At 41.5% G+C, this 27867-nt stretch overlaps 1 protein-coding gene across 1 annotated transcript; it reads left to right on the forward strand.

The window, feature by feature from the left end:
- Positions 1-273: 273 nt before the first annotated feature.
- On the forward strand, positions 274-27867 carry Prrg4 (proline rich and Gla domain 4). Its single transcript, XM_048361196.1, has 6 exons — positions 274-530; positions 832-956; positions 9525-9688; positions 13028-13076; positions 16141-16273; positions 27189-27867. The coding sequence occupies exons 2-6, from the start codon at positions 854-856 to the stop codon at positions 27418-27420; spliced, it is 681 nt and encodes a 226-aa protein (XP_048217153.1). The 5' UTR covers positions 274-530; positions 832-853; the 3' UTR covers positions 27421-27867.

The following is a 27867-nucleotide window of genomic DNA, read 5'->3' on the forward strand; positions in this document are numbered from 1 at the left end:
AAGGGCGTTCTTGGAAGAACTGAGATGCTCCCTGGAATTCTCAGGGAAAGCCGGGCGTGAAAACGAATCCTAAATATGCCACCCGCGCAGCTGAGGCGGAGCCACGGCGGGCGGAGGGAGTCCGACTTGCCCAAGCTTGGGGACTGAAGCTGAGCGGCTGATTGCTCCGGGGCCCTGGAGACACCCCGCCCAGGCCCAGCAGCCACAGGTAAGCCACGCCCCCGTCCCGGAGGCGGAGCCTTGCCAGGTGCTCCCCAGGTAGCCTCCTCCCTTTCCCACTCATCTCTGGACGGGCGCCCGAGACGCTGACTGGAGATCTGCCCCGCAGTGCCAGATCCCTGCGCGCCCCCTCGGCGGACCCTCGGCGCCCCCACTTGTCTTCGCGCAGTGCCCGGCGCTGTGGAGCGTGGGAGCCAGAGTGTCGCCGAGATTTGAAGGGGGCACAGGAGACAAAAGGGCCTGGAGGCTTCAGGGACAACCCAACCGCGGGGCTCCGGCCCGGGAGCTGGAACATGTGCGGGAGAGCTCAGGTGCGGGGTTGGGGGGGAGGGCGGGGGCGGGAGGGGGCTCAGCCACGGCGCCTGGGTGGGGAAGGGGATTCCTCGGAGTGGGGACACGGGTGCTCGGCTTCCGCGGACCAGGTCAGATTCCCACGCAAAACACCAGGGGACAAGTGTCCTGGTAGAGTCCTTAGAATTTGTTTCCAGTATTCGTCTCCAGGCGCTGTCAGGGGCCACTGGCCGGGTGCACCCGCAATCGTGGGGAGTACACAGATTTGTGACTCGGTTTGAGATAGGGTCTTTTTTTTTGATGTGCTTCTTTTGTTTTTAGTTTCCCTGACAATCGTCAGACTATGTTTTCACTTCTGATTCTACTCAGCCAACTGCCACTAGCTACCTTCGCGTTTCCTCATTGCGCAAGAACTCTGAAGGATCCCAGGCATGCTGGAGAGGAAGGTAAATAAGCATGACTGCAGTTTCACAGAAAACCTTTCTGGAAATTTGAGCCACCTGTTAGAGATAGCAATCGAGAAAGTGTGCTTTTTGCAATTACAGAACACAGTTTCTCGACTGATACCTGTAATGGGTGAATGAGAAGCAGTAAAATATCCTTTGGTGTACTTTGTGGCTTACTTGATAATGTTGTGATTGTTGTAAGTTCTTTAGCTACAATGTATACAAATTTGTTTCCCTGAGTTTTTCTTTGATACATATATATATTTAAGATCTGGCTTGTGGTTCACAGAATGGAAAGTCTAATTGGGCTTCTAAAAAGAATCAGTAGGGGCTGGGGATATAGCCTAGTGGCAAGAGTGCCTGCCTCGGATACACGAGGCCCTAGGTTCGATTCCCCAGCACCACATATACAGAAAATGGCCAGAAGCGGCGCTGTGGCTCAAGTGGCAGAGTGCTAGCCTTGAGCGGGAAGAAGCCAGGGACAGTACTCAGGCCCTGAGTCCAAGGCCCAGGACTGGCCAAAAAAAAAAAAAAAAAAAAAAAAAATTAAAAAAAAAAAAAAAAGAATCAGTAAGTGATCGTTTTTCCTGGATAAAGCTAATGTAGCATTGTAATGAGCACAATTACTTCATGCAAAGATGGATAGAGTCCAGAATCTTGTCTGGGCTTGTTTTTTGCATTGCTAGGGATCTCATGCTAAGCAAATGAGGAGCTATATCCTTTCATTTGAATTTCTGAGACATCGGGCAAGGTAAGGTCCTTAGTCCCTTAGAAATTTTAGTACCTTCTTCTGTAACATGAAGGTGAGAGGTAGATTTTTAGAGTCCTTTTGACTGTCAGATATCTAATTGTCTAGATAAAGGCAGATGGCTGAGAGATGGGGTTTGGGATTTGCTTACTAGAACACTGTGGCTTTTAGGTTTTTGGTAATGAACAAATGCTAAAGCAAGACCAGAAGAAAAAAATGGCCAGACCACCTACTCATTGTCTAGTCATTGTGATTACCTTCTTGAGCCTCCACTTTATTTATTTATTTATTTATTTATTTATTTATTTATTTATTTATTTTTGGCCAGTCCTGGGCCATGAACTCAGGGCCTGAGCACTGTCCCTGGCTTCTTTTTGCTCAAGGCTAGCACTCTGCCACTTGAGCCACAGTGCCACTTCTGGCTGTTTTCTATATATGTGGTGCTGGGGAATCGAACCCAGGGCTTCATGTATACGAGACAAACACTCTTGCCACTAGGCCATATTCCCAGCCCGAGCCTCCACTTTAAATTTACTTAATATCAGGTGCTGGTGGCTCACACCTATAATCCTAGCTAGCTACTCAGGAGGCTGAGGTTTGAGGATCGCAGTTCAAAGCCAAGCCCAGCAGGAAAGTCAGGGAGACCCTTATCTCCAATAAGCTACTCAGAAAAAGCCAGAAATGGTACTGTGGCTAACATTGTAGAGTACTAGCCTTGAACACAAAGAGGCTCAGGGACAGAGCCCAGGCGCTGAGTTCAAGCCCCAGGATTGGGGAAAAAAAAATACTTAACACATACTGTCCTTAACCTTTCTCATCAGATGCCATTTTCTTTCTTTCTTTTTTTTTTCTTGCTGTCTGGTCCTGGGGCTTGAACTCGGGGCCTGGGTGCTGAACTTGAGCTTTTTTGCTCAAGGCTAGTGCTCTGCCACTTTGAGCCACAGATCCATATTTGGTTTTTGGGTGGTTAATTGGAGATAAGAGTTCCTCAGACTCTCCTATGTGTGTGCTTGCTTTTAACTTTGATCCTCAGATCTCAGCCTCTTGAGTAGCTAGGATTATAAGTGTGAGCAACCAGCACCACACTAGATCCTATTTTCATTGGAGAAGACTCTGTTACATTAATACTCCTGACATACTTACAAACTTATTAATAATTACTACAGCTCTGTGTGTGTATGTGTGTGTGTGTGTGTGTGTGTGTGTGTGTGTGTGTGTGAAGCGATACCTTAGCCTAAAGGAAGCAGATGATAGAATTCTAGGTAGGCTACCTGATGAGAATCAGGAAACATTTGGAATGAAGGGGGTTATTCTTGGTATACAATGATTATGGTATACCCCAAGTCATATCATGTAGGTAAATTTAGTTATATTGATGGCTCATACTCAGTAGGAGCAGATGCTGCTACCCAGAATATGTGTAATATTCATTCATTCATTTATTCATTCATATGACACAGGCATAAAGGTTTCTGTGAAGGACATCATAAACTATGAAAGGGGATGGGATTGTGGCTCAGTGATAGAGTATCTACCCTTAAATCTGAGTTTAATCCCTAGTTCTATGAAAATTATATAAAAGTGAAAGTTTTACATAAAAATATCCTGGAGGGGGGTTCTGGAAATATGGCCTAGTGGCAAGAGTGCTTGCCTCATATACATGAAGCCCTGGGTTCCAGAAGTGTCACTGTGCCTCAAGTGGCAGAGTGCTAGCCTTGAGCGAAAAGAAGCCAGGGACAGTGCTCAGGCCCTGAGTCCAACCCCCAGGACTGGCAAATACACACACACACACACACACACACACACACACACACACACACAGCCAGGCACTAGTGACTCCTAGCTACTAGTGAATCCTAGCTACCTAGGATCTGAGATCTGAGGATCATCCTTTAAAGTCAGTCTGTATAGGAAAGTCTGTGATACTCTTACTTCCAATTAACCATCAGAAAGCCAGGAGTGGAGAGAGCAAGGGAAGGGATGACATTCTCCAAAAAGAAAGTACTCCTAGGCTAGATTCTGATGGCTTATCCCTGTAATGCCAGCTACTCTGGAATCTGAGAGTTAAGGATCACAGTTCAAAGCCAGCATGGGCAGGACATTCTGTGAGATTCTTATCTCCAATTCACCACCAGAAAACTAGAAGTGGCACTGTGACTCCAAGTGGTAGAGCACTACTAGCCTTGACTGAAAGGTTCAGGGACAGCGCCCAGACCCTGAGTTCTAAACCCATGACCCACAAAAAGAAAGAAAGAGACCGAGAGAAAGAAAAATGCCTTACCTGATGTATGTAACTGTAACCCTCTGTATCACCTGTATTTATTTATTTAGTCCTGTGGCTTGAACTCAGGGCCTGAGCACTGTCCCTGGCTTCTTTTTGCTCAAGACTAGCACTTGGCCAACGTGAGCCACAGCTCTACTTCTGGCCTTTTCTATATATGTGGTGCTGAGGAATTGAACCTAGGGCTTCATGTATATGAGGCAAGCACTCTTGCCACTAGGCCATATTCCCAGCCCCATGTACATCACCTTTATAATAACATTTTTTTTTTTTTTGGCCAGTCCTGGGCTTGGACTCAGGGCCTGAGCACTGTCCCTGGCTTCCTTTTGCTCAAGGCTAGCACTCTGCCACTTGAGCCACAGCGCCACTTCTGGCCATTTTCTGTATATGTGGTGCTGGGGAATCGAACCCAGGGCCTCATGTATATGAGGCAGGCACTCTTGCCACTAGGCCATATCCCCAGCCCCTATAATAACATTTTTTAAAGCCAGTAGTGTTGCTGTAGCTGGAACGATAGAGTGGGAGCCTGGAGCTAAAAGCCCAAGGACAGTGCCATCCTCCCACCCCCAGTTCAACACCAAAACCAAAAACCACTGATATGATAACCAAGGGGGCTGAGTGACTAACAGGCAGTTAATGTATAGGATGTGGATACTCTAGATAAAGAGATAATTGTGGGGTAGGGAATTGGGGAGGGGAGAAGGTGGGAGAAAAAGGAGGGAGGACGTAACATGTTTGACATGAAATATACTCACTACTTATTACCTATGTAACTGTAACCCCTCTGTACTTCATCTTGACAATAAAATTAAAATGTAAAAACAGAGATAATTCGAGACAAGCACTTTTTTTTTTTTTTTGGCCAGTCCTGGAGCTTGGACTAAGGGCTTGAGCACTGTCCCTGGCTTATTTTTGCTCAAGGCTAGCACTCTGCCACTTAAGCCACAGCACCTCTTCTGGCCGTTTTCTACATATGTGGTGCTGGGGAATCGAACCCAGGGCTTCTTGTATATGAGACAAGCACTCTTGCCACTAGGCCATATTCCCAGCCAAAAAGAGATCATTCAAATCCTAGTAAAAGGAAGATTTTATCATGATGTACAAAATCACATCCAACTTAAAATTTTTGAATTTATGGAAATTTCTGTTTAATGTTTTCAGACCATAATGGACCTCAGATAGAAACTGTGAAAGATGACATTTTGGGTAGGGGTGTACTACTACTGTAAATGGAAAGGAAGGGGACTTCAGCCAAATTCTGATAAAGCATTAAAGTTGGAATGACCTAAGAGGAACTTACTTAGAAAATATGGATATAGAAAAGAGGAAGAGAATGGGTTGGTAGGCTTGTCATGTGGAATGAATGCACAGCCTGTTATGACAGTTGACAACCAGAAAAGCAGAGGTGCTGGGTGTTAGGTCTTCCCAGGAGAATAGCCCCTCCTCCCTTCCTCTTCAAAGACAGCACATAGCTGTACCAGAAATCACCTGCCTGAAACCAGTATTCACCTGACAATCACCTGACTGTGAGTCAGTGAAGGACCCCAGACTTTGAGGTTACTTCCTGAACCGCCCCAGTCATGCCTTTGGAAGGTGAGAGGCTTCCCAGTCTCTGAGATCACTTCTGCATGCATCATGGTCACACCTCCCACCCTTTCCCTACATAATCCCACTCAACCACAAGTTCCCCCACTCTTCCCTTCCCTTCTTTTGTTGTTGTTGATGTTGTTGTTGTTGATCGTGGGACTTGAACTCTGGGCCTGGACACTGTTCCTGAGCTCTTCAGCTCAAGGCTAGTGCTCTACCACTTGACCGACAGCCCTATTTTCAGTTTTCTGGTGGTTAATTGGAAATAAGAGTCTCAGGGATTTTCCTTCCCAGGCTGGCTTTGAACGGCAATCCTCCAATCTCAGCCTCCTGAGTAGCTAGAATTACAGGCCTGAACCTCAGCACTAAGGCTCTTCTCTTCCTTTCTTCCTTCTTTTTTTCTTCTTGATCTGCATGCCTCCATCTCATGTGGGTCAGTGATTTGATCTCCTTTTGCTGAACCTTACACTGTGTGCTGGTGGCTTACTGCTCCTACTAGTAGTAAGTAAGTAGTGAGCTTATAGTGGTAAAGTGCTAGCTAGCCTTGAGCAAAAGAGCCCAGGAACAACACTCAGGCTGAGTTCAAGACCCATATCCAACAAAAAGATATAAATATAAAGAAAGAAAAGGAGAGGAGGAAACAGAATGTAAGAAAGCAAATGCAAACATGAATGCACTCTTCAGCAGTGGAAGGAAAATAACAGCCCTCACAGAACCCCAAGGATACTTCAGAAGCAGGGAAGTTTCTTTCTTTCAAATTAGAAAAAAATCGAGGGATATTTAAACTCTAAATGATGGAGGAGAGTATTTCTCCTTAGATCATAGGTGAGGCAGAAGAAAAGTTAATCTGGCACAAAAGTTAAGTCTAAGGTTAGTCACTGACAGAATCAATACTTTCACACTCAAGGAAGTACCAAGCAGAGACGTGTCTCCAGAAGGCCTCTTTAATGCAGCATCAATCAAGATATTGTGATATATTGACATAATTATAATTTCAAAAAAAATAGAAATGTTTATGGCTTTCCCTTTTTTATTTTTCCTTCAGATTTAAAGTAGTTATTATTGAGTTGTAGGGTGGATGTCACATAATCTACTAGAAGACTAACAGAGAAACATAACACTGCTTCTTTTTTTTTTCTTTTTTGCCAGTCCTGGGGCTTGAACTCAGGGCCTGATCACTGGCTTCTTTTTGCTCAAGGCTAGCACTCTACCACTTGAGCCACAGCGCCACTTCTGGCTTTTCCTATATATGTGGTGCTAAGGAATCAAACCCAGGGCTTCATATATACGAGGCAAGCACTCTACCACTAGGCCATATTCCCAGCCCCTAGCCAATAAAAGGTGACAATCTAGGCAGATCTGAGAAGTAGCAAGACAGAGGCAGATTCATGACTAGGTCAATTAGCTGGTGACCCAATGCCAAGGTGAGTTCTACCACATCATACCTATGAATGCTTCCACTGGTACAATGTAGGTCCAAGAGCATCTTCCAGTAGTTGGAAAGTTGAGTTTTCTCCTACAGTAAAATCAGTGTGTGTGTGTGTGTGTGTGTGTGTGTGTGTGTGTGTGTGTGTGTGCACATGTGTGCTTGAACTCAAGGCCTCGTGCCTTCATTTGCTTTTTTTTTTTCTCAAGACTGATATTCTACCACTTGTACCATATTGCCACTTCCAGCTTTTTTGTTGGTTAATTGGAGTTAAGAGTCTTGGGCTGTGAATATGGCCTAGTGGCAAGAGTGCTTGCCTCCTACACATGAAGCTCTTGGTTCGATTCCCCAGCACCACATATATGGAAAACGGCCAGAAGGGGCGCTGTGGCTCAAGTGGCAGAGTGCTAGCCTTGAGCAGGAAGAAGCCAGGGACAGTGCTCAGGCCCTAAGTTCAAGGCCCAGGACTGGCAAAAAAAAAAAAAAAAAAAAAAAAAGAGTCTTACAGACTTCTTTGCTTGAGCTAGTGTTGAACCACAGTGCTCAGATCTCAGCCTCCTGAGTAGCTAGGATTATAGGCATGAGCCACCAGAGCCCTACTCCACGCAGTAATTTTAAGTAATTTTTTGTGTGTGCCAGGTCCCAACATTTCTGCTTTGGTGGAGAATTTCTTCTACCAAGAACAGGGGTGACAGATGAGTAAATGAAGCATATAGAACACCAGGTGGTGCTAAGTGCTATGGAAAACAGCAGGCACCATGGAGAAAAAGTATCCAAGCTGGCTGTATAGGAAAAAGTGTTCAATGTTACATTGAACTGAATTCTAAAGGAAATATGGGGGCCAACTGAAAGAATGAAGTTCTATTCAAAGGAAAAAGAAAGTGCAACAGAGAGATTCAAAGTGATAGATGAGAGCTCAGAGTACACAACAGAATGCTTGAGGGTAAGGGATAGGAGGTGAGGTCAGAGGTAAGGATTAAGGACCAGATCTAATCAGGCCTGGAGGCTAGTAATAAGGGTTTTGGTTTTTATTCTGAAGTGGGACTTAGAGTAGAGAAAGTTCTTAATTTTATTCTTTTCTGTTTCCACCCCCCCCCCCTTTTTTTTTTTTTTTTTTGCCATTCCTGGGCTTTGAACTCAAGACCTGAGCACTATCCTGGCTTCTTTTTGCTCAAGGCTAGCACTCTGCCACTTGAGCCACAGCGCCACTTCTGGTTTTTTTCTATATGTGGTGCTGAGGAATCGAACCCAAGGCTTCATGTATACGAGGCAAGCACTCTTGCCACTAGGCCATATTCCCAACCCCCTTTTTCCTGCTCCTTTTGTCAGTTGTGAGATTTGAGCTCAGGGCCTGGATGCTGTCCCTGAGCTTTTGTTCAAGGCTAGCTCTCTACCACTTCGAGCCTCAGTACCACTTCTGGTTTTTCTGGTAGTTCATTGGAGAGTCTCTTAGGGGCTGGGAATGTGGCTAAGTGGTAGGGTGCTTGCCTACCATGCACGAAAGCCCTGGGTTCAATTCCTCAGTACCACATAAACAGAAAAAGCCAGAACCACTCATACTGGTGGTTCACACCTATAATTCTAGTTATTCAGGGGGCTGAGATCTGAGGATTTCAGTCTGAAGCCAAGACACTGTTACATATTAGAAAAACATCGTATGGAGAGATAAATAATATTCAAATAGTTTTCATTTATACTATTACATTTAGACATAAACAACTCATATTTTTCTGGACATATGCCAATACTTTCATTTCATATTTGTTAGAAAAAAAATTTTTGCCTTGAACTCAGGGCCTGAGCACTGTCCCTTGGCTTCTTTTTGCTTAAGGCTAGCACTCTACCACTTGAGCCACAGTGCTACTTCTGGCTTTCTGCTGAGAAATTGAACCCAGGGTTTCATGTATGCTAGGTGAGTACTCTACCACTAGGCCATATCCCCAGCCCTAGAAAAAAAAATTTTACTGATGTAATTTTTTTTTTTAACTGATGCTCTATCACTGAAGCCACAGCTCCACCTCCAGCTTTTTGGTCAGATTTCAAAGACACCAAGAATATTTGGGCCAGGAGATAACAAACAGTACAAGAAATGTATCCAATGCCTAACGTATGAAACTGTAACCTCTCTGTACATCAGTTTGACAATAAAAAAATAAAAAAAAAAAAAAAGAATATTTGGGCCAGGCTCCAGTGGCTGAAATATGTGGATCATGGTTCAAACCTAGCTTAGGCAGAAAAGTCCATTGCATTCTTATCTCCAGTAAGCCACTAAAAAGATGAAAGTAGAGCTACGGCCCAAGTAGTAGAGCACCATCCTGCAATGGAAAAAAAACAACACAAAACAGGGATAGCATTCAGGCCCTTAACTGAATTCAAGCCCTAGTATTGGGACAAGCACATACACAAAAGAACATTTAGTGAAATTTAGACACATGAAGACAACAATTTACTTTTTCTGCAATTCTAAGAGGTTTCTGCCTTATTTTTATAATCAATGTTTAAAATCCATTTTTATTTCTTTATTAGTCTTTAAGTCAAAAGATGAAGCAAATTTTTTCATTCATCGCCGCCTCCTATACAACAGATTTGATCTGGAGCTCTTTACCCCAGGTGACCTAGAAAGAGAATGCTATGAGGAGCTCTGCAATTATGAGGAAGCCAGAGAGATTTTCGTGGATGAAGATAAAACGGTAATATAACTGATTATGTTAATTGACTGAAAACTGAATTGTATTTAAGAAAATAGCACTTCCAATCTTCCAATCTTAGATTTTCTTTTCTCTTCTCTTCTCTTTTCGTGTGTGTGTGTGTGTGTGTGTGTGTGTGTGTGTGTGTGTGTGTCTGTCTGTCTGTCTCCTGGGACTTGAACTCAGATCCTAGGCTCCGTCCTTGAGCTTTTGTATTCAAGGCTAGTATTCTCCTATTTGAGCCACAGCTCCACGTCCAGCTTTTTTTTTTTTTTGCCAGTCCTGGGCCTTGGACTCAGGGCCTGAGCACTGTCCCTGGCTTCTTTTTGCTCAAGGCTAGCACGCTGCCACTTGAGCCACAGCACCACTTCTGGCCATTTTCTGTGTTTTTTTTTTTTGTTGTTGTTTTGTTTTGTTTTTTTTGCCAGTCCTGGGGCTTGGACTCAGGGCCTGAGCACTGTCCCTGGCTTCTTTTTGCTCAAGGCTAGCACTCTGCCACTTGAGCCACAGCGCCACTTCTGGCCATTTTCTGTATGTGGTGCTGGGGAATTGAACCCAGGGCCTCATGTATATGAGGCAAGCACTTTTGCCACTAGGCATATCCCCAGCCCTGGCCATTTTCTGTATATGTAGTGCTAGGGAATCGAACCCAGGGCTTCATGTATACAAGGCAAGCGCTCTTGCCACTAGGCCATATTCCCAGCCCCACGTCCAGCTTTTTGGAGCCTAATTGGAAATAGAAGTCTTACGGACTTTCCTGATTTCCTTTGAAACCATGATCCTAAGATCTCAGCCTCCTCAGTAACTAGGATTACAGATGTGAGCCAACATGGACTGGTTTTGTCTTGGACTGGTTTTTTCTTTCCAAATGTAAGGTTTCACATATTTATTACTGCACCCATGCTTAAAGGAACCAAAGAAAAATTGGTTTAAAAATGCCCAGTTGGGGCTGGGAATATGGCTTAGTGGTAAAGTACTCGCCTCGTGTACATGAAGCCCTGGGTTTGATTCCTCAGCACCACATATATAGAAAAAGCCAGAAGTGATGCTGTGGCTCAAGTGGTAGAGTGCTAGCCTTGAGCAAAAAAAGAAGAAGAAGAAGAAGAAGCCAGGGACTGTAGTCAGGCCCTGAGTGCAAGCCCCAGGAATGGCAAAAAAAAAATGCCCAGTTGTCAGCCCAGGCAGTATTGTCATTGCAGCTTGACTGGTTCATGATAGAGCATAAATATGTGGGTATCTGGTGCAATTCCTTACAGACCCAGATTACAGATTCTCTTCCAGTGTCTTCTCTTTGAGTTTTACCTTATTTTGTTACCAGTTTTCATCCAAATCCACTGAAGAACTGGGACAATTTTGCTTTTGTTTCTTGGCCAGCAACACCTTGATTCTGAAAGTCCTGTGAGAACACTTGGCAAAAACTCCTGTAACCAGCATGGCAAATCAAAGCTGAAGAGTCAGTCTTAGATTTTCAACCTTAAACAAAATCAAGGTTGTAAATCTGTTGTCTCTTTCTAGTTCCTTAAGATGCGAATTACCTTTCCAGCCTTATCTTTATATTTAATTAGCTGAGTTTTTAAGTAATTTGAAAATTATGGGCTATACAGTGATTTTGTGTGTTAAATGTTGGTTCAAAAACAGCCTCAGAGAATGAATTAAATCTGGAGATATTATTATCTGAGGTAGCACTTGCCAAACAAGCACCTGGGTTTAATCTCTAGCTTCCCTACCCAGAAAACAAGATATTGTTTAAATTAGTCCTCTGACTCAAGCTTCAAGCATTTAAAACTCAGAGCAATTTCTCCCATCAATGATCTTGCCTTTCCTTTGATGACCCATACTCATATTTCAAGTCTTTAATTGACAATCTACTATGTGCTAAGTGTTTTGCTAGTACATCTTCATTCAAGAGCTTATGCTGGTCTTTCTGTGTTATTTAAGGATGCTTTGTTTTAGAAATTCTCCCTTAAAATATATACTTAAATCCAATCTGTTAATCTTGATAAAAAAAATAGCATATTCCTGAGGAATGTTAAGTGATACAAATTATTCTGTAGATTAAATAACTGGAGTTCCTTTTCTTCTTTGTCAAACCTCCTGTTTTACTTTTTTTCTCAGTAAGAACTTTCCATGATGGTTCAAATGCCTGTGGTAATAGAACCTCATTCTTTATTCTCCCACATTTGTTCCCAGCCTACCATTTGCTGGAAGCTTTTGCTACATTTAACAAAGTGGAAAAGCAAAGTATATACATTAAGGTTATGCAATTGGGAGTGTGTGTGTGTGTGTGTGTGTGTGTGTGTGTGTATGTATGTGTGTATGTGTATCCATGTGTCCATCCTAGGGCTTGAACTCAGAGCTTGTGTGCTGTCACTGAGCTTCTTTTGCTCAAAGCTAGTGCTCTACCACTTGAACCATAGTTTTACTTTGAGCTTTTTGGTAGTTCATTGTATGAATTTTCCTGCCCTTGCTGGCTTCGACCTATGATCCTCTGATCTCAGCTGAGATAACATATATGAGCCACCTCACCCAGATGTTGATTGGAATGGGAATTTCAAAATGTGTTTCTCCTGATCTCAACCTCCTGAGGGGCTAGAACTATAGATATAAGCTATATTGGACATAAACCCATTTTCTATTTTTATCATCACTATTTAAAACCTAACTTCTTTTAAATGACTTAGAACTTGTATTGTCTCAGGAATAGCAGTAAGTAGCTTTCAGTAAAATATCTTAGCAAACTGAGGGCTACCCTAACATAGAAAAAATTCAGACTCCTTTTCAAACATCATAATGGGTCCATAGTCCCAACTTCTACCTTTGGTATATTCACTTTTTTTTTTTAATTTTTTTTGTTGTTGGTTGTGGGGCTTGAACTCAGGGCCTGGGTGTTGTCCCTGAGCTCTTTTGCCCAAGGCTACTGCTCTACCACTTTGAGTCACAGCTCCACTTCTGGTTTTTGAGTGGTTAATTGGAGATAAGAGTCTCCCTAGGACTTTTCTGCCTATGCTGGCTTCAAACTGCAATCCTCAGATCTCAGCCACCTGAGTAACTAGGATTACGGCATGAACCACCAGTATCTGGCTGTTCACTAACTTTTAAATGGAATAGTTCCCTCACTTCAGAGAGGTGAGAATTAAGTATTCCCTTAACCAATTAAGCAGACTGCAGAGCCCAGGATGAGTAGTAGTGTTTTAATTAGGGTGAGTCATACCCTTCAGCTTGAATGAACTGGTATCCCACATCAGATGCATGCCAAGAGCTTACCACTCCTCATTTAGGGCAATAGGAGCAAATGAAATGATTATAAATTGCATAAACTTGGAAATTCTATCTTTCTCTTAGATGAAATTTTGGCAGGAATATTCAATTAAAGGACCAACCACAAAATCAGGTAAGGCAAGACCTGAAAAACTTGAATACTTTCCTCACTCTCAATCTATTGTAATGCATTTTAGTTTTGTTGTTTGAGTTTGGCTATTGTTCAACATACATACCTTCTAAATCCATGGACGATTTCTCTACTATATATTGGGATATCTGAGACACAGGAGGCTACCTTCATCTATTTATACACTGAAAATCAAGTTTGGTGAGATATTAGGGAAGTGAGATATTTGAGATAAAGCTGTTTTAAACATCTCAGTTATGAGTCAAGACTTGTAAGAATATGTAGAACTCTTTGTTTCAACGTGTGAACTCATTTAACTTTTTCTATTTTTTTTATCATTACAAATGAATGGAATTCTTATGCTAGGTAAATTGAAATGGTTAGATAGGGCTGTAGCTGTAGGTCAGTGATAGAGTGAAGACCCTAGGGTCAAACTTCAGCATGAAAGAAAAGAAGAGAAGAGAAAATAAAGGAAGGAGGGAGAGAAAAAAGAGAGAAAGAGAAGAGGATGGGGAAGAAAAGGAGGTGGGAGGAAAGGAGAAAAACAAGGAAGGAAGGAGAAAGAAAGGAAGGGAGAAAGAAAGAGAGAGAGATGTTGGCTAGAATTACTTTTATTTTCTGTCTTTTGGCAGTACTGGGGTTTGAACTTAATGAATTTAGGCTTGCTAGGTAGGCACTCTACCAAATGAGTAATGACCCTATTTCTTTGCTTTCATTAAGTTTTGAATAAAGTCTCATAACTATGCCTAGACAGACTTGAACGTTGGTCTCTCTGTTTACACTTTCCACATTGCTGATTTGAGTAGTTACTGCCACAACACCCAGCTTTGATGAATTATGCTAACTTTTTGCACTGGTTGGCGTTGAACCTCTATCCTCCAGCCCTCTGCCTTTCAGGTATCTAGCATTACAGGGAAGAGCCACTGCACCCAGCCCTGGAATTAAACAACTAGTAAAGAGAAGAAAACCCTTTGTCTTCTCTTTGTAGCTCATCTCTGATTTTTTTAAACTTCTTTTTCTTGGCCAAGCCCTTGTAGTTCATGCCTGCAATCCTAGCTACTCTAGAGGCTGAGACCTGAGGATGGTGGTTCAAAGCCAAAGCCAGTCTGGGCAAGAAAGTCCATGAGACTGTTATCTCCAATTAACTATCAGAAAACCAGAAATTGCACAAGTGGTAGCACTAGCCCTAAGCTAAAGAGCTCAGGGAAAGCGCTCAGGCCTAGTGTTCAAGCCCTACAACTGACAACAAAACAACAACAAAAAAAAACCAAACCAATTTTTTTTCTTTTTATGCTGGTACTGGGGTTTAAACTCAGGGCCTTGGTGCTATCCCTTAGCTTTTTCACTCAGGCTGGAAATCTAACCTGAGGCATACCTCTACTTCTGGCTTTTTGTTGGTTACATGGATATAAGAGTCTCAGAGACAGGGCTGGGAATATGGCCTAGTGGCAAGAGTGCTTGCCTCATATACATGAAGCCCTGGGTTCAATTCCCCAGAACCACATATACAGAAAATGGCCAGAAGTGGCACTGTGGCTCAAGTGGCAGAGTGCTAGCCTTGAGCAAAAAGAAGCCAGGGAGTGCTCAGGCCCTGAGTCCAAGCCCCAGGACTGGCAAAAAAAAAAAAGAGTCTCAGAGACTTTCCCACCTAGGTTAGCATTGAACCATGATTCTTAGATCTCAGCCTCCTGAGTAGCTAGGACAACAGGTGTAAGCCACTGGCATCCAGTCTACTTTTAATTGATTACAAAATTATATAAATTTATGGGATATAGCATGACTATTTAAAATATGTATTTATACACGTGCAATGACCAAGTCAGGGTAATTAACAAGTCTTTCACCTAAAAAATCATCATCTCTTTGGGGTGAGAACATTTAAAATTGAAATAACCAGTAAAATTGAACTCTAGTTACCCAGCTGATCTAGAGAATTTAGCATTTACTCCTATCTAGGTGTCATTTTCTACCTGGTATACAAACCTGTCCATCCTGACACTTTATCCATCTAGATGCTTCATTTAGTTGTTTCTTTGTTTGCCAGTCCTGGGGCTTGAGCTCAGGGCCTGGGCATTGTCTCTGAGCTTCTTTCGCTCAAGGCTAGCACTCTACCACTTGAGCCACAGCCCCACTTCTGGCTTTTTGTGTTTATGTGGTACTGAGGAATCCCTTCATGTCTGCTAGGCAAGCACTCGACCACTAAGCCACATTCCCAGCCCCTTAGTTATTTATTCTTTCATTCTTTTTTTTTTTTATATAAGACCACCCTCACTGAAGGAAACTAAATTGTGTAGCTACACCAAATTGTTCAATAAATTGATCTGAGTACTTAATATCAAAATGTGTTTAGTTGAGCAAAGGATAAACTTACTGTTGGATATTATCCACTTAATAAATGATTAAGGCTCTTATAAGTATCATTTACTTTTTTTTTTTCAGGCAGATCCCTTGCACAGTCTCTTTTTATGGTACTTTTTTTTTTACATGGTACATTGAATTGAGGGCCTTCCTCTTGCAAGGCAAGTGCTGTACCAATTGGGCCATTTCCCTACCCCTTGTTGTTTAAGTTTTTCAAATAGGGTCTTGCAATTTTTCCAAGACTGGACTCAGATATCAACCCTCTTACTTCTGCTTCCTGAATAACTGGGATTGCAGGCATGAGCTACCATGTACAGCTAGCTGTACCACAGAATTTTTTAAAGTCATTATCAGCCTGATACTGCTGGCATACGCCTATAGTCCTAGCTACTCAGGAGGCTGAGATCTGAGGATTATGGTTCAAAGCTATCCCAGGAAGGGAAGCCCATGAGAAATTTATCTCTAATTAACCATCAGAAAGTCAGAAGTAAAGCTGTGGTTCAAGTGGTAGTACATCAGCCTTGAGCGAAAAGGTAAGGGATAGTGCCCAAGCTCTGAGTTCAATCCTTAGTGCTGTTATAAAAAATAAAAAAGATATTATCAATAATTATATACTTAGTAGTATGTCAAATTTATTGAAATGGTAGATGATTCATTTTCATTGTTGTGTTTTATCTATAAAACATTTATTTTAACTATTTCTTTTAAGATGTTAACAGAGAGAAAATTGATGTTATGGGTCTTCTGACTGGACTAATTGCTGCTGGAGTATTTTTGGTTATTTTTGGATTACTTGGTTACTATCTTTGTATCACCAAATGTAATAGGCAACCAGATTTATGGTAAGTAAAAAATATTCAGTTCATTGTTATACTTTCTATATTGTTATTTTGAGATGGATAAAACAAATGGCTGCCTATTGTTTAGAAAAGAAATAGACTGGGGCTGGGAATATGGCCTAGTGGCAAGAGCGCTTCCCTTGTATACATGAAGCTCTGGGTTCGATTCCCCAGCACTACATAACTAGAAAAGGGCCACAAGTGGCACTGTGGCTCAAGTGGCGGAGCAAAAAGAAGCCAGAAATGGTTCTCAGGCCCTGAGTCCAAGGTCCAGGACTAGCAAAAAAAAAAGAAATAGACTGGAATCTCTGATGATCAGGTAAGTGGAAAAAGTAGTATAGAGATTTTCCATATAGTCTTAAGCCCATTTTTTCCCATTGTTACTAACTAGGCTATTGGGCCAGAGCTTGCCTCAGACCAAGATTCTCCTGTCTGTAGTCTCCCAGTAACTGGAATCACACATGAGCATAGCACCATGGCCATCTGAGTGATTGAAATGGTGTTTCACTAACTTTTTGCCTGAGCTGGCCTTGAACCATTTTAAAAGACAGTTGTACAACTATTCAAGTCTAAATGCAATATAATGCAGAACAATAAGAAACCAAATTGCTGGGCACCTGTAGCTCACATCTGTAAGCCATCCTACTCAGGAGGCTGAGATCTTGTTTGAAACCAGCCTGGGCAGGAAAGTCCCTTCAACTCTTATCTACCACCAGAAAGCTGAAAGTAGAATTGTGGCTTAAGTGGTAGAACACTGTCCTTGAGCAAGAAAGCTCAACCACTTGATTCACAGCTCTACTTCCAGCTTTTTGGTGGTTAATTGTAGATAAGAGTCTCAGGACTTTCCTGTCCCAGCTGGCCTGCAATAACATTTTTAAACATACTTAATGATTAAAAAGTATTGTGCTATTGTGCATGGTGGTTCATGCCAATAATCCTAGCTACTCAGGAAGCTGAGATCTGAGGATCACATTTTGAAGCCAGCTCAGGCAGGAAAATCTAGGACACTCTTACCTCCAATCAACCACTCAAAAAATCAGAAGTGGAGCTGTGATCCAAGTGGTGGAGTGCTAGCTGTGAGCAAAAGAGCTCAAGGACAGTGCGAGGCCCTGGGTTCAAGCCCCTCGACTGACAGAAAAAACAAAAAAGTACTGTGCTGCCAGGTGTTGATGTCTCACACCTGTAATCCCAGCTACTCAGAAGGCTCTAAGCTCCAGTATAGAAGATACTGGTTCAATACCAGCCAGCTTGGGCAGAAAAGTTTATGACCATATATCTCCAACTAATCAGAAAAATGATGGGCTGGAGGTGTGGCTCAAACAAGAAAGTAGAACAAAAGCATAAGGAATCAGCAAAAGAAAGAAAGAAAAAAAGAGGGAAGGAAGGATAATAAGCAAGTACTCAATGAAATGATAGCTATTAATTTGCAAATTGAGATCATTCTCCAAACTTACATAAGGCAGGTTAAATATTCCCATACAGTGTTTATGTTTCTTTAAAAATAGTTGCATAACTTTTATAGCACATACATTATAATTAATACTACTGAATTGTTCATTTAAAAATCTACATACTTAAGATTTTAAAACATGTATATAACATACATATATGTATAAGCAAAAATAAATAACTGGAATAAAAAGTAAATCAGCAGTTGGGCACTGTTGACTTATGCCTATAATCCTAGCTTTTCAGGAGGCTGAGATCTGAGGATCATGGTTCAAAGTCACCTTAGGCAGGAAAGTCTATGAGACGGTTATCTCCAATTAACCACCAAAAAGCTGGAAGTGGGGCTGTGGCTCAAGTGGTAGAGTGCTAGTCTTGAGCAAAAAAAGACTCAGGGACAGTGTGCAGACTCAGGACAGGCACATACAGGCACACACACAGTAAGAGCGTAAAGCAACAAATGTGAATTTGAATTCCCCTGTTGAAGGACAAAGGTTGAAGCTGTGAGAGCAGGTGAGTTCTTTGAGTGTAAAAGGACAGAAGGGAACTATATTCCGGGTTGCCCCACAGTAAGTGTGCAGAAAGAAGAGAAGCTTCCAGCTAGAGAGCAGGGAAAGGACAGCATAATTTGTTCTCCAGAGAGTGGGAATGTGGCTTAGAGGCAGAGTGCTTGCCTAGCATGCATGAAGTCCTGGGTTCAATTCCTCAGTACCATATACACAGAAAAAGCTTGAAGTGACACTGTGGCTCAAGGGATGGATTGCTTGCTTATGAAGCTCTCTACCACGTTATTGAAGTTTCCAGCTTACTTTTGTCTCGGAAGGGTCTAGCTTCATGCCCTGGCTTATCTGGACTGTCCTTCTCCTATTTGTGTTTCCCCTGGTCACTGGTGATGACAGACTTGTGCTACTGTACCCAGCCATGTACTTTCCCCATTGCCGAGATGACAGGCACATACCACCGTGCCCAGCCATTGGTTGAGATGGAATCTTTGGAACTATTACAACCAGGCTGGCCTTGAATTGCAATCGTCCTACTCAGCCTCCCCAAGTAGCAAGGATTACAGGCTTCAACTATTATACTTATCCTTTTTTCCTCCCATTCACAATGGTTTTCTGACAAAAGCTCATGTATGCCTTTATTTTAATAACTTCACTCCATTGAGAGTATAAGTGGGAGAACAGTTGTCTGGTGTTGCTCAAGACCCTAGATTCTATTCATTCTGGGTCTGTGATATAACATAGACATTATTCAATGTCCTCATGTTTCATTTTCTTCCCTCTCCTCCAGTTTTCTTCATTTGTCTAACTTTCTACATTACTATCTCTCCTTACCTTTTTTCCTGAAACGTTCTTAGCTTCTTTCTTGCATAGGAGAAGTAGGATGCTTCCTACTGTGTAGACACAGAAAAGCTAGGTACACGAACTCATCTGTAGTCTTAGCTACTCAGGAGGCTAGGGTGGGAGAATGGCTTGGGTTCAAAAGTTTAAAGCCAGCCAGGGCAACATAGCCAGGTCCTCTGTCAGAAAAGGAGAGGAAAGGCACAAGAAGACACAATAAGTCAAGTGTGCCATAATTGTGGTATGTTCTTGGTGTTTGTTATTGTAAAATTGGATACCCTGTATGGCTTTCTTTTTTCTTTTTCTTTTTCTCTTTCTTCTCTTTTCTTCTCTTTTCTTTCTTTCTTTCTTTCTTTCTTTCTTTCTTTCTTTCCTTCTTTCTCTCTCTCTTTCTTTCTTTCTTTGTTTCCTTCTTTCTTTCTTTCTTTCTTTTTTTTTTTTACCAGTCCTGGGGCTTGAACTCTACCTGGACACTGTCCCTGAGCCTCTCTGTGCTCAAGGCTAACACGCTACCACTTGAGTCACAGCGCCAGTTGGCTTTTTCTGTGTATGTGGTACTGAGGAATTGAACACAGAGTTTTATGCATGCTAGGGTAGCACTCTACCTCTAAGCCACATTCCCAGCCCCTATGGCTTTCATTTTAAAGCAAAGATTAGTTATACCTAATATTAGCCCAGTGTAACTGATAGTTTACCGGCATTTTGACAGCCAGTATCTCAACTGGATCCTCACAGCAACTCTTTTGAATTTTAGAAGACTATTTCAAGATAGACTTACTGGATATGCTCTTAGTTGAGATTAACTTTCAAATAGTTACTGAAGTTCTTTGCATCATCCATTATCTCCACAAATTCTTCTAGCACAGTTGCTTGTTCTCTGTTTTGCAAGTATGAAAGTGGGAGGAGAGGTGGGATAACTCAGAAAAAACTAAGATCATTGTCAGAAGTTTGCCTCAGTTTAAACATGCCAAGAGATGGGAAACAATATCTTTTCATGTTTTGGTTCTTAGATTTGGCAGAGGAAAATAGGCCTCATATAATATTGCTAATTTAAGATATTCATTAGTACATACTTTCTGATTTCAGTCACATACGATGCACGCTGTTCAAGAAAACACTACATAGATATTTAATGACCAATGTAATTATTATGCTGCTTCTGTTATTCAATTTTGAAAGTCCACATGGAAAGATTTATTTGTTCAAATGAAGATCTTGTCTTTCCTGTTCCCTGTAAGTAAACACTTAAGCTAATATGTGTGGCAAGGAACTAACCTACCATGAATACACTCCCAACTTCCTGACAGAAGAAGAATTGTGTTGAGCCCTCTAAGTAAACTAATACCCTCTCAGTCACCTCACAGCTATTGAAGGGCTGATTATCCAGTTCCTACTTTGCACAGACCTTTTTGCTTCTCTTTTCACTCTGCATTTTTTTCTCTCCTTCCTTTAAATTCAGATCTGATGATTACTTCCATGGGAAAAAGGTATTTTCAGGGGCAAATTGGCTGATTTAGCTTAGAAAAGTTTACAGGGTCTGTAAACGGTTGGTTCCTGGGAAGAATATGGTAAACATTGGTTGAATATTATTAATCTTATTTTTAAAACAAAAAAATTATTTAGGGCTTTAAAGTTTACAATAACAGGCCCAGAGGATATGGCATTATCATATCATTCTGGAACTCCCTGTGTCTTTTTTCTCCTTTTGTTTTATTTGCCTTTGTGTTAAGAGGCTGAGCCACTGCTATGTAGCCCAGCCTAGCCTCAAAGTCAAAACAGTCAATATTAACTATGAAATTTAAGCATCCTGGAGGAGGTAACAAACTGTACAAGAAATGTACCCACTGCCTTATGTATGAAACTGTAACCCTCTGTACATCACTTTGACAATAAATAAGTAATTATTCAAAAAAGAAATTTAAGGGCTGGGGATATGGCCTAGTGGCAAGAGTGCCTGCCTCAGATACACGAGGCCCTGGGTTCGATTCCCCAGCACCACATATACAGAAAACGGCCAGAAGTGGCACTGTGGCTCAAGTGGCAGAGTGCAAGCCTTGAGCGGGAAGAAGCCAGGGACAGTGCTCAGGCCCTGAGTCCAAGGCCCAGGACTGGCCAAAAAAAAAAGAAATTTAAGCATCTCATTAGCCATAACTACAGGAGGTTAGTTTACACATGCGTAATTTATAGTCTGCCAACTTTAGGGTCTAAAAAGTTCCATTTGTTAATGCTTTAGTTTATAACTTACAGGTGAGAAGGAAAAGCAAGACGAGATTTGAAAACACCAGACCCATGTTGATTTTCTTTTTTTTTTTAATTAAATTTTATTGACAAGGTGTTGTGCAAAGGGGGTACAGTTACATAATAAGGCAGTGAGTACATCTCTTGTGATATCTTTTTTTTTTTTTTTTTTTTTCTCAAATTTTTATTTTCAAACTGACGTACAGAGAGGTTACAGTATCATACGTTGGGCGTTGGATACATTTCTTGTACTGTTTTCTTGTGATATCTTATACCCTCATTTTTCTTTCCCTTCCCTAGATCGGGTAGGCATATATACAATATCTGGTGTACCAAAATCATATACAGTAATCACATAGGGTACGCCAAGGGAAATTCACCTAAAACTTTAAAGGTAACATCAACAATAGAATCCTCCTGTGTCCTTCTCTTGGAGTTGTTTTTGCTTATCCTCATCTTATATACTCATGTGTAAATAGCTGTTCAGCTATTGTGATCCACTGATAGGTCTACTCTAGACCTTTTTATGTTTAGTAGTTGTTTGGTTTTAGATGCATAAAGTCACAGACCCAAACATGTGGAAATACCATTTGAAAAGAAGTTTGTTGTTTTGCAGACCTGGTCTCTATTGTTCCCCCCCCCCAGGCCCCCGCAACAGTCATATATGAAGGAGACCATGCTCCTTTGTTCTCTGTGTTCTAGGCTTGTCTTGCTCAACATTATTTGTTCAAGTTCTGACCATTTCCCTGTGAATACCAATATTTTATCATTTCTAATTGCTATGTAGTATTCCATTGTGTATAGGTACCACATTTTCTGGATCCATTCATCTGTGGTGGGGCATCTGGGTTGTTTCCATATTTTGGCTATTGTGAATTGTGCAGTGTTAAACATGGATGTGCAGATGTCTTTATGATATCCTGAAACCTGTTGTTCAGGATAGATGACTAGAAGTGGTATGGCTGGGTCATAGGGTATGTCTATGCTGAGCTTTTTGAGCAACCTCCATACTGTTCTCCCAAGTGGTTGTACTAACTTGCACTCCCACCAACAGTGGAGAAGGGTTCCTCATTCCCCGCATTCCCTCCAGCATTTGTTGTTGCCTGGGTTCAGAGTATAGGCCATTCTAACTGGGGTGAGGTGGTATCTCAGGGTTGTTTTATTTGCATTTGCTTTATTGCCAGGGATGTTGAATATTTCCTCATATGTTTCTTTGCCATTTTTATCTCTTCTCTTGTGAAGTCTCTCTTTAGCTCCTTTGCCCATTTCATAATTGGTTTACTGGATTTGGAGAGGGTTAGTTTTTGAGTTCTCCATAGATGACGGATATTAGGCCTTTGTCTGTTGTTGTGCTGCTGAAGATTCTTTCCTATATGGTTGGCTGTCTTTGTAGTTTAGTAGCTATGTCTTTAGCCATGCAGAAACTTTTTATTCTGTAGTAGTCCCATTTGTTGAGTCTCTCCCCTATCTGTTATGCCCCTGGGACTCTGTTCAGGAAGTTCCTACCTGCGCCTATAAGTTCTAGTGTCTCTCCTACTCTGTCCTTCAGTAGTTTCAAGGTTTCTGGTCTGATTTTGAGGTCTTTAATCCATTTTGAGTTGATCTTGGGGCATGGTGATAGCCTAGGGTCCACTTTGAGTTTTTTTACATATGGCTGCACAGTTTTCCCAGCACTAGTAGTTGAAGAGGCTATGTTTTTTTCCATTCTATGTCTTTAGCTCCTTTGTCAAATATCAGCTGACTGTAAGAATGCAGCTTTATTTCTGGGTCTTCTATCCTATTCCATTGGTCTTTTGGTCTGTTTTTATGCCAGTACCAGGCTGTTTTTGTTATGATGGCTCTATAATGGAGCTTGAAGTCTGGTATTATGATTCCTCCTGTGCTGCTTCTTTTGCCTAGAATTGCTTTGGCTATTCTAGGTCTTTTGATGTTCCATATGAATTTATGGGTTGTTTTCTCTATTTCAGTGAAGAATGTAGCTGGGATCTTGATGGGGATTGCATTGAATTTGTATAACATTTTGGGCAATATGGCCATTTTCACTATATTGATTCTGCCTACCCATGAGTATGGGAGGTCTTCCCATCTCCTGGTGTCTTCTTTGAGTTCCCTTTTTAGATTTTTATAGTTCTCATTAAATAGGTCCATCATGTCCTTGGTTAGGTTAATCCCTAGGTAATTTATTCTTTTTTTAGCTATTGCAAATGGTATTAGTTCCATGATTTCCTTTTCTGCTTGTACATTGCTGGTGTACAGAAAAGCTGCAGATTTTTGTGGGTTGATTTTGTATCCTGCTACTTTGCCAAAATGGTTTATTAGTTCTAGGAGTTTGGGGACTGAGTTTTTTGGGTCCTTCAGATATAAGATCATGTCATCTGCAAATAGGGATAGTTTGATTTCTTCTTTACCAATGTGGATCCCTTTGATGTCCTTCTCTTGCCTTATTGCTATGGCTAGAGATTCCAGGACTATGTTGAATAGAGAGTGGGCATCCTTGTCTTGTTCCTGAGTTTAGGGGAAATGGTTTTAGTTTCTTCCCATTTAATATGATATTAGCAGTTGGTCTGTTGTATATGGCTTTTATTGTTTTAAAGAGTGTTCCCTCTATTTCTGTTCGCTCCAGGGCTTTTACCATGTATGGGTGTTGTATTTTGTCAAAGGCTTTTTTTTTTCTTTTTTTTTTTTGGCCAGTCCTGGGCCTTGGACTCAGGGCCTGAGCACCATCCCTGGCTTCTTCCCGCTCAAGGCCAGCACTCTGCCACTTGAGCCACAGTGCCACTTCTGGCCGTTTTCCATATATGTGGTGCTGGGGAATCGAACCGAGAGCTTCATGTGTAGGAGGCAAGCACTCTTGCCACTAGGCCATATTCCCAGCCCCTGTCAAAGGCTTTTTGGGCATCGGCTGAGATGATGATGTGGTTCTTGGTCTTAGCTCTGTTGATGTGGTGAATTACATTTATTGATTTGTGGATGTTGAACCATCCTTGCATCTGTGGGATGAAGCCTACTTGATTGTGATGTATTGATCAGTTTCTGGATCCTGTTAGCTAATACTTTGTTGAGGAGCTTTGCATCTGTGTTCATTAGTGATATTGGTCTGTAATTTTTTATTGTTGGGTCTTTGCCTTGTTTGGGGATAAGTATGATATTAGCTTCATAGAATGAGTTTGGGATTTCTCCCTCTGTTTCTATTTTGTGAAAGAGTTTGAAGAGTATTAGTATTAGCTCCTCACTGAAGGTTTTATAGGATTCATTGGTGAATCTGTCCGGGCCTGGGCTTTTCTTTGTTGGAAGGCTCTTGATTATATCCTGTATCTTGCTGTAGGTTATTGGTTTATTTAGTTGATTTATTTTTTCTTGATTCAGTTTGGGCAGTTTATACTTCTCTAAGAATTGATCCATTTCTGTAAAATTTTCGTTCTTTAGTGAGTAAAGGTTCTGGAAATAGTTCCTTATAATTGTTTGAATATCCTGTATATTTGTTGTAATTTTTTCGGTAGTGTCCCTGATCTTACGAATATGAGTCTCTTCTCTTTTTTTTTTTGTAAGTCTTGCAAGGGGTCTGTATTTTCTCAAAGAACCAGCTTTTAGTTTTATTTATTTATTGAATGGTCTTTCCTTTCTCAATCAGATTTATCTCTTCTTTAATCTTTGTGATCTCTCTCTTCTTAGTCAATAGTTTTACTGCATCATGAGGTTATTTACCTGTTCTGATTCCATTCTTTTAATGTGTGTGCTGAGGGCAATGATCTTGCCCCTCAGCACTGCCTTTGCTGTATCCCATAGGTTTCTTTGTGATGTATTTTCATTGTCACTGTAGCTTATGAACTGGTTAGTTTGTCCTTAATGTGCTCTGTGATCCAAGTGTTAGATAACAGTGAGGAGTTTAGCCTCCAAGTATTTGTGTAGTTTCCATGGTATCCTTTGTTATTGAGGGCTACCTTGATTCCACTGTGATCAGATAGAATACATGGGATAATGTCAATGCTCTTGTATTTGATTTTCAACTGACATTGGCTGACTAGTTTTTGTGGAAATAGTAGGAGCTAAGTGTCCTTCACACAACTCCCCAGTGCTAGGTAGGGCCTGGATAACATGCTAGGCAAGCACTCTCCCAAGGAGTTCTTCATCCCAAGCTGAAATTAAGCAATATATGTATATATCATATATATATATATATATATATATACATGACATATGTATCACTCACACACACGTGTGTGTGTATGCACTTAAGTAGGCCTAGTAGGTTAGTGGAAAGAGAAAAAATATATTCTCAGATTACAGCAATACAGTGGAAGCCCAGAGAAGACCTGGAGCTCATGCTGCGTACAGCTGAGAAATGTAAAGCTGCCTGGCTAAAGAAGAGGGTAAAGGAAGGTGAATACAGTCAAAATAGCTTATTTGCATGTGTGAAAGTAGAACAATGAAACCTGTTGAAATTGTTTGAAGAAAAGGAAGATAAGAAAATGGAGCATGATAGAGGGGATGAAGCTGACTGGGATATTTTGTTTACCTGTATAAAAATGTCACAATGGGGGCTGGGAATATGACCTAGTGGCAAGAGTGCTTGCCTCATATATATGAAGCCCTGGGTTCAATTCCCCAGCACCACATATACAGAAAGTGCCCAGGAGTAGCACTGTGGTTCAAGTCGAAGAGTGCTAGCCTTGAGCAAAAAGACGCCAGGGACAGTGCTTAGGCCTTGAGTACAAGCCCCAGGAATGGCCAAAAAAAAAAAAAAAAGTCACAATGGAGCTTCCCCCTTATGAACTAATATATGCTAATTAAAGAGTTGTTTCAGCAAGAGCAAAGAGCTATAAAAGAAGGGGAACTTGGACTGGAGGTGGCTCTCCCTGTAATCCTACCTACTTAGGAGGTACTTAAAGAGCTGAGATCTGAGGATCACAGTTCAAAGATAAGCCTAGACAAAACCAGAAATGTCTGTGAGATTTTTATCTCTAATTAACCAGCACAAAGTCAGAAGTAGATTTGTGGCTCATGTAGTAGAATGCCAGACTTGAGCAAAAAAGCTAAGCTTAGGACAGCACCCAAGCCCTGAGTTCAAGTACCAGTACTAATACACACACACACACACACACACACACACACACACACACACGGCCCCATTATGGGAGGTTTTGAAAAGGAGGCCCCAGAATTAGAACATAATTCCTCAAAAAGCAGGCTGCCACTACACTTTTCAGAAGCAGGAGATTGGCATGGTGTAAGTTCTATTTGTGAAAGGTGGACCCGGTAGCAGGACTTAAGGAGAGAACTGTAGAGGTGGCTGTCAGTTGTTGGAATTATCTCCATAAGATCAGTTTTCTTGACTTGGAGTTGTGCCACCTTGCAGCAGAGCCTGGAATTAATTCAACTCATATCATACTTAGAAAAAGTTTTAATTAATTCAGGAGCCCAAGAAAAGACAGTGCACATATTTTGAGTCTTTGCTATTGTGTAACAGACACTGCTAGAAGTCTCTAATGGTGTTTTATGTTACATAAATCATCTTCCTCCATTCACACTAAACAACTATATTGAGGTAGCTACTATTATCCCCCTCTAAGGAGGAGCAAACTGAGTCAGGGAACTTGACTTTGTTCACATAGCCATAGACATGTCTGGCTTCAAAGCTCTTAGCTTTTCCATTATAGAAAGACTCTATCAGAGTACATGGGTAAAATAAAATGGTTGTTATAAGGCTGGGATGTAGCTCAGTGGCTTTGATCCCAGTACCAAAAAAGAAAAGACAAAAAAGAATACACTTAAAGCTATTGTTATATTAATAAATTGGTTTCAACATCTATTAAGACAGTTGAATTTTGTGATGTCAGCATCTTAACCCCCAAACCCTATCTTTCTTAGACCTAAAGTACGATCTCTCTGTTTAGTTCTTCAGCCATATATGCAAGAAGCAGCTGCCACACTCCCTCCATCATTTTCAGAAGACCAGAAGAGGCTGTCTTGTCTCGATCACCATCTTTAGAGGACACAGGATTGCCTTCTTATGAACAGGCAGTGGCATTGACCAGAAAACACAGTGTCTCGCCTCCACCACCATATCCCGTGCCAGAGAAAGGATTTAGGGTATTTAAAAAGTCTATGTCGCTCCCATCTCACTAATAAGCCCACCCATGTTTTAAAATGGTTTGTTCTCCCTGAACCAAAGGACTTGTCTGTTGAGCTCTTCATGACAGACTGTGAAGCACTTGAATCGCATCACAGACCCATTTGCATCTTGAAGCTGAACTTGATCAGCTTGATCATGATAGACTTTGATTCCCTATCTTTGCATTTAAGAGAAAAACTACTTTTTTGTAATGAGTTTTTTGGCTGGTTGGATTTTGTTTTGTTCTGTTCTTGGTGCTAAGGCTCAAACCCAGGTCCTTGAGTGACTCTACTACAGAGCTACATTCTCAGCCTCTAGAATATGTATCTTAATGGTTCAAAAGCCTTCATGAGAGCCTGTGGTGGTGGTACATGCTTGAAATCTCAGCACCTAGGAGGCTGAGGCAGGAAAATCAAGAGTTCAAACTCAGCCTAGGCTATGTAGAGTTTTTTTTTGCTTTT

The sequence above is a fragment of the Perognathus longimembris genome, chromosome 13, assembly GCF_023159225.1.
Source record: "Perognathus longimembris pacificus isolate PPM17 chromosome 13, ASM2315922v1, whole genome shotgun sequence".
Classification (NCBI taxonomy): Eukaryota; Metazoa; Chordata; class Mammalia; order Rodentia; family Heteromyidae; genus Perognathus; species Perognathus longimembris.

What these genes read in the sequence shown, in the direction of transcription:
- Prrg4 (XM_048361196.1), top strand. Translation starts at nt 854, where the DNA reads ATGTTTTCACTTCTGATTCTACTCAGCCAACTGCCACTAGCTACCTTC. An exon ending in CAGGCATGCTGGAGAGGAAG is followed by an intron (nt 957 to 9,524) that starts GTAAATAAGCAT and finishes TTTCTTTATTAG; the next exon opens with TCTTTAAGTCAAAAGATGAA. An exon ending in AATAGGCAACCAGATTTATG is followed by an intron (nt 16,274 to 27,188) that starts GTAAGTAAAAAA and finishes CTCTCTGTTTAG; the next exon opens with TTCTTCAGCCATATATGCAA.